Source organism: Bos mutus, chromosome X (genome assembly GCF_027580195.1).
Source record: "Bos mutus isolate GX-2022 chromosome X, NWIPB_WYAK_1.1, whole genome shotgun sequence".
Lineage (NCBI taxonomy): Eukaryota > Metazoa > Chordata > Mammalia > Artiodactyla > Bovidae > Bos > Bos mutus.
The window spans coordinates 132,381,475-132,391,672 of NC_091646.1; the positions used below are offsets into that span (position 1 = coordinate 132,381,475).

General features: G+C 61.4%; 1 protein-coding gene across 1 annotated transcript; it reads left to right on the forward strand.

Annotated features, from left to right (window-relative positions):
* The first annotated feature begins 4,258 nt into the window (after nucleotides 1-4,258).
* On the forward strand, nucleotides 4,259-8,806 carry SLC25A6 (solute carrier family 25 member 6). The gene is made up of 4 exons (XM_070365853.1): nucleotides 4,259-4,479; nucleotides 6,171-6,657; nucleotides 7,646-7,786; nucleotides 8,258-8,806. The coding sequence occupies exons 1-4, from the start codon at nucleotides 4,369-4,371 to the stop codon at nucleotides 8,413-8,415; spliced, it is 897 nt and encodes a 298-aa protein (XP_070221954.1). The 5' UTR covers nucleotides 4,259-4,368; the 3' UTR covers nucleotides 8,416-8,806.
* The last annotated feature ends 1,392 nt before the right edge of the window (nucleotides 8,807-10,198 follow it).

A 10,198-nucleotide genomic window follows, 5' to 3' on the forward strand; every position in this document is an offset into this window, starting at 1 on the left:
TTGAGATTTCTCAGGCAAGACTACTACTGGACCTTCCCTGGTAGCTCAAACAGTAAAGAATCTGCCTGCAATGCAGGAGACCCGGGTTTGATCCCGGGGTCGGGAAGATCCCCTGGAGGAGGAAATGGCAACCGGCTCCAGCAGTCTGGCTACAGTCCATGGGGTCGCGGAGTCGGACATGACTTAGCAGCCAGACGACAAAAACCATCTCTAACGTCTCTAACGTCTAACGCTGTGCACGTCGTAATTACAGCTCGGGGCGATGCACCCGTGCCCCCCGGAGTCCCGGAATAGAAGCCCTTCTTCCCCCACCCCCATCCACCATCCCACCTCCCTTAACCATCCCCATCGAAAATCCCACGGGTGCAGTCTTTCCCCCAATACCCGGGGTGTCTGTGGTCCTGCCGCCCTCCCAGGTCAGCCGTTAGGGGAGCACACGGCCTGGGCCACCGATGCCCCCCACCCGTCCTCCCAGAACACGCAGAGGGAGTACACACCCATCTAAGGCCCACGTGAAGTGCTTTTAAAGGAGAAACGCGTTCTGCGCCCTAGTTAGCAACGAGGACAGATTTCATATTCACTCAGTCCTTCCCGCAGGCAGCAAGCTGCTGACTTGGGGGAAAGGAGTCGGGGCGGGGGTGGGGTGACCCCTGGGATGTACGCAGGGCCCCAGGGAGGGGGAGGTCCGTAATATAGGGGAGGGGACAGGGTGGCGTAGAGTTAACCGCCTCCACCACCGAGGCTGCAGAGAGCCGTCCTGGGGTGCCCAACGCCGGTTCTGAAAGCAAAGTGCGGAGTGCCAGGGCCTGGCAGCCTGAAGGACCAGCTCCGGCTGGAAAGTCCTCGTTGGCCCAGCGGGCAGTGATGAGCATCGCCGGGTCCCGCCCCGCCCACACGGAAGGGATGCCTCCCTCACCCGGGCGTGCCCCGGAGCCAGCGACGCGTCCCCGCCCAGAACCTGGGCCGGCCTCGCCCTCTCTTCTAGCGCCGTGTGGTCCCGGCCGGCCGGAACCGGGCTGGGCCACCAGCCAGCTCCGTCCTCCAGGCCCCAGACCGGCCCCAGACCAGCCCCAGTGAAGCCTCAGAAAATGCCAGAACACCAAGGCCCTACCCCGCGCTGAGATCCTCATCCGCTGACAGCGACCTGATCCGTCCCCACCCTTCTGGGGCCCAACCATTCTCGGCCTCACCTCTTACCTGCCTCTCCCAGGAAGAGGACTCAGGAAGGCCCTCCTGCCAGGACACCGGGGGCTGGAGAAATGAATGACCGGCTGGGGTGGGGCGAAGGGGGGTGCCTCGGCTCTCGTGGGTCAGTAGTCCTAGCATCCATCCGTCCAGTGGCACTTGGAGGAGCCCCCCTCATGAGAAAGAGGGCGGGGCGGCAGAAAGGACAGAGAGGCAGGGATGAGAAAGAAAGAAGCAACAGAAACAGCAAAGAAAGCGCCACTCAGTCATGTCCGACTCTTGCCGACCCCACGGACTGTAGCCCACCAGGCTCCTCTGTCCATGGCTTTCCCGGGGCAACAATACCAGACTTGGGTTGCCATGCCCTCCTCCAGGGGATCTTCCCCACCCCGCCATCGAAACCTGGCTGCAGGCAGGTTCTTGACCATCCGAGCCAACGTGGGGGGAGGGGCATAAAGAAAAAAGAGGAAGGGGATAGAAAGCGAAAAGAGCAACAGGGCAGAGAGAGGCAAATAAAGAAATAATTCTTGCACCTGCGTTGCTACAAAGAATTTGTTTTCTGGACCTGGCTGCTGACACACCTCGGCATTCGCTTTGTGAAAATTCACAGGACAGTACCCTTAGGATTTGTGCTGTTTAGTTCTTTATAATTCAATAAAGTTGACTCATTGGAAAAGACTGATGCTGGGAGGGATTGGGGGCAGGAGGAGAAGGGGACGACAGAGGATGAGATGGCTGGATGGCATCACTGACTCGATGGACATGGGTCTGGGTGAACTCTGGGGGTTGATGATGGACAGGGAGGCCTGGCGTCCTGCGATTCATGGGGTCGCAAAGAGTCGGACACAACTGAGCGACTGAACTGAACTCAAAGAGCTCACAGGGTTTTCCTTTGGTGGTTCAGACGGGAAAAGAACATGCCTGCAATGCGGGAGATCTGGGTTCACTCCCTGGGTGGGCAAGATCCCCTGGAGAAGGAAATGGCAACCCACTCCAGTATTCTTGTGTGGAGAATCCCATGGACAGAGGAACCTGGAGGGCTAAAGTCTACAAGGTCGTGTCAACTACAAATTGGCACTTAAATAGCATTGCTGACAACTGAACAACAAAGGCAATTTGCCATCTGCCTCTACGGAGATCGAACCCCATGCTGCTATCACTGTGGACCTGCAACAATCCCTGAGGGAGTTCAGGGTGGAGTGAGGCACTCTGTGCTCCAGGGAATGTGGTGGGACAGGTCTTTAGTTAGTTGGATGTTTTTAGGAACAGATTTTATGATCTCAATCCTTGCAACTCCTCATATCTAGTCCAGTTCAGGTCAGTGTCTGACTCTTTGCGACCCCATGGACTGCAGCATGCCAGGCCTCCGTGTCCATCACCAAGTCTTGGAGTTTACTCAAACTCATGCCCATTGAGTCAGTGATGCCATCCATCTCATCCTCTGTCATCCCCTTCTCCTCCGGCCTTCAATCTTTCCCAGCATCAGGGTCTTTTCAAATGAAGTCAGCTCTTCCCATCAGATGGCCAAAGGGTTGGACTTTCAGCTTCAACATCAGTCCTTCATACCTAGAGAAGCACTAAATCCATTCACGGTGACATCAGATCTTCATGACTAACAAAATCCGTTTGTAAACTGTTTCGTGGCATTGAACTCCCCCTTCACCAAAACCTCATATATTGACTTTCCCCCACTGCGGCTCTGGAGCAGTCTCTCAGAGCTATCTGTGATGCTGCCTCCCAGGGCTGCAGTCCTCATCTTGCCCCAAATAAAACTTAACTCACAAGTCTCAAGTTATACTTTTTTTTTTTATTCCACAGTCACAAAGGGTCGGACACGACTGAGCGAACACCACATGCATAAGGCGTTCAGGCCTTCCAAACATCAAGGTCTCCGGACACGCCCTTGGAGGCAGGGGGCCTATACTGCCGCGTGTGGTATGTGTGCACACATGTCTGCGCGTGGGCATGTGCAATGGCTGCATACGTGTGCATGTCTATAGACACACGTATTCACATATGTGAGTGCACCTGTCAGTGAGCTTGTGAAACCAGCACACATGCCTCTGTTCTTCTAGGAGACACCCCCCCCCACCCCGCCGCCAAGTCGCAGTGCCCGGCTTGACAGGGACACCCCGAGTCTGGGCCCCACTGGGCCCTGGAAAGACAGCCGGACCTCCTCCATCCCGGGACCCCCAAATGTACCCAGAGTCGTCAGGATTGGGGGACCCCACGGAGGGGCGCCGGGTCCTCCGGGGACACTCTTGTGGGCGGACCCGGGTCTCCCGGGCTGGGCACAGGCAAACCCTGCTCTGAAGCCGGGCCGGCCGGGGTTCGGGGCGATCTCGTATGCTGGGTCAGAACCCACAGACTGCATCGCTCGTCCCTCGGGGAGAGGCGGGGCCTGGAGGCCGCCAGGGGTCATCAGGGCCTCTCGGGGGGGCTGGGTTGAGGGGTGGGGGTCGCGGGCGGGACTCGGGGGTCTGCGGCGCGGAGCCGGGGCCCCAACGATCGGACCGGCCAGACTGGACGAGCCTGGGGACCCGAGAGTACGGTGCTACGATTGGGAGAAGAGAGGGCGCGGGGCTCCGCAAAGCCCGGCCGGTCCCCTACGACGTTGTTGTTCGTCGCCGCCGCCAGGCCAAGCATGACCTTGAAAAGGTCAAAGTGGCCGCCACGCACCCCACTGCGACCCGCCCCGGGAACGCTTGGCGCAGGGGCGGGGCGCGGCTCCCGATATGCCCGTCGGTGAGACGCGCGGGCCAGGGGGCAGGGCCTGCGTGGAGGCGCAGCCAATAGGCGAGGCGCACAGGAGGCCGCGGGGCGGGGCGAGGCGCAGTTCCCGGCAGCCCGCGGGGGGGGCGCGGCGCGCGCTCAGGGGGCGGGGCCGGGGCGGTGGCGCAGCCAATGGGCGCGGCCGTACGGACCCACGGGGCGGGGAGCCGCGCCGCTCCCGGCAGCCCGCGCGGGGGCGGGGCGCGCGTCTAGGGGGCGGGGCCCGAGCGGCGGCGCAGCCAATGGGCGCGGCGCGCGGGGGCCGCGAGGCGGGGCGCGGGCTCCTTAGCGGCTGCGCGGTGGCCGCCCCGTCCTTTCGGTCCCGGCGGCGGCAGGGCTGAGCCAACGGTGCCCACCCTCCGGCTCTCTCTCTGCTTCTCTGCGCCTCCGCTCCGCTCTCCGCCCGCCGCCATGACGGAACAGGCCATCTCCTTCGCCAAGGATTTCCTGGCCGGGGGCATCGCCGCCGCCATCTCCAAGACGGCCGTTGCCCCGATCGAGCGCGTCAAGCTGCTGCTGCAGGTGCGTGTCAGGCTGCTGGCGCGCAGCCGCCGGCGCCAGGCCCCGGGGAGCTCGGGGGCGCGCGCGACCCCAGGACCGGAAGCGGGGAGGCCGCGCCGCTTTGTCGGCGCGCGGCCGACCCGGCTGGCTTCCGGGGGGTCGCGTCACGTGGGCACCGCCGCGAGGGAGCGCATGCGCGGGGGGCGGCCGGCGGGGATGTCCGTACGTCCGCATTGGGGCGCGAGGGGCCGCATGCGCGTCGGGCGGCCGGCGGGGGCGGCCTCCGCGCGTGCGCCCTGGGGCCTGCAGAGTTGGGGTGCGCATGTGCGGGGGGAGAGCCGCGTGGACGGACCCTGCGAGGCTGTGGGTGGGGTCCCGTGCCCTTGGGCCGTGGACGGGGGAAGATCTTTAGTTCTCGTAGTTGTACTGGCCCTCTTGCCCACTGTTCGCACTTGTTTGCGCGGGTCTGACGCAGAATAAACTGCGCTGGTCTGTTTACAAATGGGGAGCCAGTGGAATTAGCGTTGCGATGTGATTGCAACCCCTAAAGAAAATAGGATTCCTCAGGAAGGATGCTAGGATAGCTTAAAGGCCCCGTGTAAATGTCTTGTTAAGGAGACGTCTGTCGTTGGTGACCTCTGCAGGTGTCAAGTGCAAATTGGCTCTTGTGGGCACCTGCTGTCTACCTTTGGAAGCGGTAGTAGGTCAGTCGTGTCTGCCGACTTTTGCGACCCCATGGACTGTAGGCCCTCCAGGCTCCTCTGTCCATGGGATTCTCCAGGCAAGGATACTGCAGTGGGTTGCCATGCCCTCCTCTAGCGGATCTTCCTGACTCGGGGATTAAACCCGGGTCTCCTGCATTGCAGGGTGATTCTTGACCGTCTGAGCCGTCTCTATGAGTATTAAATCAGGTGCTGCTGACCTTCAAACCCCGTGAAAGGACTTCAGGGTGGAGAGCAGGAGTGAGGCATGCGGGTTCTGGGAAAAAGTGACAGGCCAGGTCATCAGACAGATGTTTCCAGTGGCTGATGGTGAGCCCACTTTTTGCTTGCCCACCTCATGTTTCAGTTCAGTCGGTCAGTCGTGTCGCATCATTGCCGACCCCATGGACTGTAGCACGCCAGGCTTCCCTGTCCATCATGTTTAGAAAAGCCTAAAAACCTTTACGGTGACGAATGCTCCTTGAGGCTATGAGACAGGCTCTGCGAAAATTTGTGCTTGCGCTGTGAACTTCCCATTGACCAGAGTCCCATCCAGTCTCTGCTCTTTGGAGCAATCTCAGCTATCCGAAGTGCTCTCCCCCGGGGGTGCAGTCCTCGTTTTGCCCCAGATCTTAACTCGCCGCTCTCAGGTTGTGTATTTTTTATAAGTGGTCATGGAGGCCTGCTTGAGGCCCTGGGTGAAGAAGCCCTGTTCCCCCTCACCCCCGCCCCAAGCTGCAGCACGCCAAGCTTCCCTGTCTGTCATGTTTGAAAAAGCATTAAAAGCCTTCACGGTGACAAATGCTCCTTGAGACTAAGAAACGCTCTGCGAAAATACGTGCTAGCTCGTGTGAACTTCTGTTGACCAGAATCTCATCCATACCGACCTTTCCCTCACCTCTTTGGAGCAGTGGCTCAGAGCTGTCTGAGCTTCACCAGAATCTCCTCTAAGTCTTGGCGGTGTGCCCAGGCCCCCGGTAAAGCCCTGTGTCTCCCTCCGCCGCCCCCCAGGTGCAGCACGCGAGCAAGCAGATCGCGGCCGACAAGCAGTACAAGGGCATCGTGGACTGCATCGTGCGTATCCCCAAGGAGCAGGGCGTGCTGTCCTTCTGGCGGGGCAACCTGGCCAACGTCATCCGCTATTTCCCCACGCAAGCGCTCAACTTCGCTTTCAAAGACAAGTACAAGCAGATCTTCCTGGGGGGCGTGGACAAGCGCACGCAGTTCTGGAGGTACTTTGCGGGCAACCTGGCCTCCGGCGGGGCGGCCGGGGCCACCTCCCTGTGCTTCGTCTACCCGCTGGATTTCGCCCGAACCCGCCTGGCGGCCGACGTGGGCAAGTCGGGCAGTGAGCGCGAGTTCAGGGGCCTGGGAGACTGTCTGGTGAAGATCACCAAGTCCGACGGCATCCGCGGGCTGTACCAGGGCTTCAACGTGTCGGTGCAGGGCATCATCATCTACCGCGCCGCCTACTTCGGCATCTACGACACCGCCAAGGGTGAGCTCCCTGCTGGAGGCTGCGGCGGGGGTGGCACCCGGGAGGGCCGGGGCCTTCTGCTCCCTGGGGGCAGGGGCCTAGTCCTGGGGGAGGGCGTAGGCACCTCAGCTGCTGATAGCTGTGGGCTCCCAGCCCTGGCAGCTGGAGGCTGAGACCCAGGTGTGGGCGGGGCTCTCTCCTGGGCCTGAGGACTCCGTGAGTCCTGAGCTCCTCCCTCTGGATGTGTCTGTCTGACCCCAGAACCCAGGCGGCTGAGGACACGCCCGGTGACCTCATTTCACCTTCATTCTCTCTTGAAAGACCCTGGCCTCGGGCGGGTCTCCAAAGACAGCTACATTCTAAGCTCCTGAGAGTTAGGAATACAACATGTAAATTCATCACCGTTGATAGGAGGAATTCCTGGTTGGCCTGGGCAGATGGCGCAGAAAGCAGCTTAAGCAGCCCAGCTTTATTGCTCCCAGTCCTGGAGGCTGGAGTCCGACCCAGGTGTGGGCGGGGCGGGTTCCTCCTGAGACCTCTCTCCTGGGCGTGTGGGCGGCCTGCTGTCCCGAGTCCTCACGTGCCCGTCCCTGTGTGTGTCTCTGCCCTGACCTGTTCTTAAAGGGACCCCAGTTGTAGTGAGTTAGAGTGTTTCTCTCTGACCTAGGTTTTATCTGTAAAATGTTTGATTTGATTTCCTGTACATACCTACAGTTAGAGACGGTAGCGTTCTGAATCGTGCAGTTCCATCCTCTGGTTGGGGTGTGGGGCTCCACCATGATCTCAGTCCCTATAGGTGAGCCGCCCCGGAGGCCTGGCCGGCTGGTACCCTCTGCAGTGGAGCAGGTGTCAGAGCGTCCCCTCCTTGGCAGCTGGGCCCGTCCCACCGGCTGGCGGGGCGTGTGCTGACCCCAGTCCGATCCGGCTAGTGTCCCCCGTGGAGCTGGGAACTGCATGTGGAGGTGTGGGCGGCCCCGGGGCCTCACCCCGTGTCCCCCCGCCCCCGCAGGCATGCTCCCCGACCCCAAGAACACGCACATCGTGGTGAGCTGGATGATCGCGCAGACCGTCACGGCCGTGGCGGGCGTGGTCTCCTACCCCTTCGACACCGTGCGGCGGCGCATGATGATGCAGTCGGGGCGCAAAGGAGGTATCGGCTCCGCTCGGCTCGGGGTGGGGGGTGGTGCGCGAAGGACATGCCGGTCCGCTCAGGGAGCGCTGACGGGCTCAGGGAGGTGCTGGGGCCCCGGCGGCGGCCATGTGTCTTCCTGCAGAGGCGGGGGCCAGCGTCTGGTCCCAGAGAGAAGCAGCCGGGCCTCATGGGGGCGGATGGGGCGGGGCAGGCACAGGGCCCTTCCGGTACCCTGTGATCTGATATGGGGGTCCCCCGTGGGCGCCCGTCCGTGCCCGCAGCTCCCTCGGTCTTTGACCTGGCGTCCCTGGGCCTCGTGGCGGGTGGCGACCTGGGCTTGATCCCCTCCCGAGAGCGCGTGCCCAGAGCCACGTCCAGACGGCTCAGAGCTCCTCCTGGCGCGCAGATGGCAGCCCGGGGCTCAGCAGCTGTGCCGGGTCTCCCCGGGGCCGTGTCCGAGCGCACCGTGACCCCGCCGTCTCCCCACAGCCGACATCATGTACAAGGGCACCGTGGACTGCTGGCGGAAGATCCTCAAGGACGAGGGCGGCAAGGCCTTCTTCAAGGGCGCCTGGTCCAACGTTCTGCGCGGCATGGGCGGCGCCTTCGTGCTGGTCCTCTACGACGAGCTCAAGAAGGTCATCTAGGCGCCCGTCCGCCCGCCGCGACCGCCTAGCGCCATCGCTCACTGTGACGGACCACCGACTTCGAGAAATTCCAGCGTCCCCGCCGGGGCCGGGCCACCCCGCGCCGGGGGCTCCTCGCCGGCGGACCATCGGCCCTGGGTCCACGCGTTGATTGGGGTGGGGGGAGAGGGCAATCGGGGGGGTCTCCATGGGTCCACAGTCGAGGCAGCTCCGCACACCAGACCTAGACTCCAGGTGCTTGTAGGACCGACCCGTGTTTAAGTATTTATTTAAGAAAATCATGTCTCCATTTGTACTTAAGCACTATCCTCTCTTTTGCACAGCCGAATACGCGCGATTATGTTTCTCTGTCGGGCATTTCCGCTGCGGACAATAAAATCAGGACACAGAGGCGCTGGTCTCATTTCTCAGCAGAGAGGCCTTGAGGGGCGGTCAGCGAGCAGACCATGGGGTCTCCAGGTGGGAGACCAGGCCTCCCTGTCCATCACCAACTCCCAGAGTTTGCTCAAAGTCAGGTCCATCAAGTCAGTGATGCCATCCAACCATCTCTGTCGTCCCCTTCTCCTGCCTTCAATCTTCCCCAGCATCAGGGTCTTTTCCAAAGAGTCAGTTCTCCGCATCAAGTGGCCAAAGGATTGGAGCTGCAGCTTTAGCATCAGTCCTTCCAATGAACACCCAGGACTGATCTCCTATAGGATGGCCTGGTTGGGTCTCCTTGCAGTCCAAGGCACTCCCAAGAGTCTTCTCCAGCACAGTTCAGAAGCATCAATCCTTGGGCACTCAGCCTTCTCAACTGCAGCTGGGGTTTAACCACACAGGATCCCAGGGTGGTGGCAGCTGTGTGGCCCCCTATGCCCGGGGCTCACTGGGGAACCCCCTCTAAGGTGGGTATCCTGTGGCTTCCCTGGTGCTGGTGTAGTTGCTGAGCTGTATGACCACGTGGGTTGAAGCCTGAGAAGCTCGTCTGTGCCTGAGAGTCTCCAGGCAAGAAGACTGGCGCGGGTTGCCAATTCCTTCTCCAAGGGATCTCCCCAACCCAGGTCTCCTGCATTGCAGGTGGATTCTTCACCAACTTTTAGGCTCTCACCTATCACCCTTGCAATGTCAGGGACCTGGGTTCCATCCCTGGGTGGGGAAGAGCCCATGGAGATGAAAATGGCCACCCACTCCAGTATTCCTGCCTGGAGGATCCCACGGACAGGGAGCCTGGAGGGCCACAGTCCACGGGGTGTCAGACAGGACTGATAGAACACACACACACACACACCCCTCCCCCCAGCCCCATGCAGCTAAGCATTTCTCCAGAAACCCGAGCCCTAATACTGTGATGTCAGGGTCGTGGGGGACGTGGGATGGGATCTGAGGCCTCCTTGGGGTGTCCTTAGGGGTCGGGGACCAGCCTGCGCCCTCAGGAGGGTGCACACAGAGGTGTCCCTTGGCTCCATGTCAGTGTCTGGGATGTGGCCTCCTCAGGGTGTCATGGGTCGGAGCATGTCTGTGGGGTCCTCACCAGCCTGCGCCCTCAGGAGGGTGCACACTGGTGTCCCTTGGCTCCACTTGCAGCTGCCAGCACCTGGTGACATTGGCGAGGTCTGGTGGGGGTGGTCTGCTGGTCACAGCCGAGCCACAGCTCCCCACCCCCAGGCTGGCTTAAAAGGCAGGGCTTTGATAATCTGCAGATCAGGGTGAGGTCAGTCCGGGAACAGGAAGTTGGAGCCAGCTGTCCCCAAGGTCGCCCCGCCCACACTGGCTGACCTGGAACAGGGACCAAGGATCAGCCAGC

What these genes read in the sequence shown, in the direction of transcription:
- SLC25A6 (XM_070365853.1), top strand. Translation starts at nt 4,369, where the DNA reads ATGACGGAACAGGCCATCTCCTTCGCCAAGGATTTCCTGGCCGGGGGC. An exon ending in GCGTCAAGCTGCTGCTGCAG is followed by an intron (nt 4,480 to 6,170) that starts GTGCGTGTCAGG and finishes GCCGCCCCCCAG; the next exon opens with GTGCAGCACGCGAGCAAGCA. An exon ending in CATCTACGACACCGCCAAGG is followed by an intron (nt 6,658 to 7,645) that starts GTGAGCTCCCTG and finishes CCGCCCCCGCAG; the next exon opens with GCATGCTCCCCGACCCCAAG.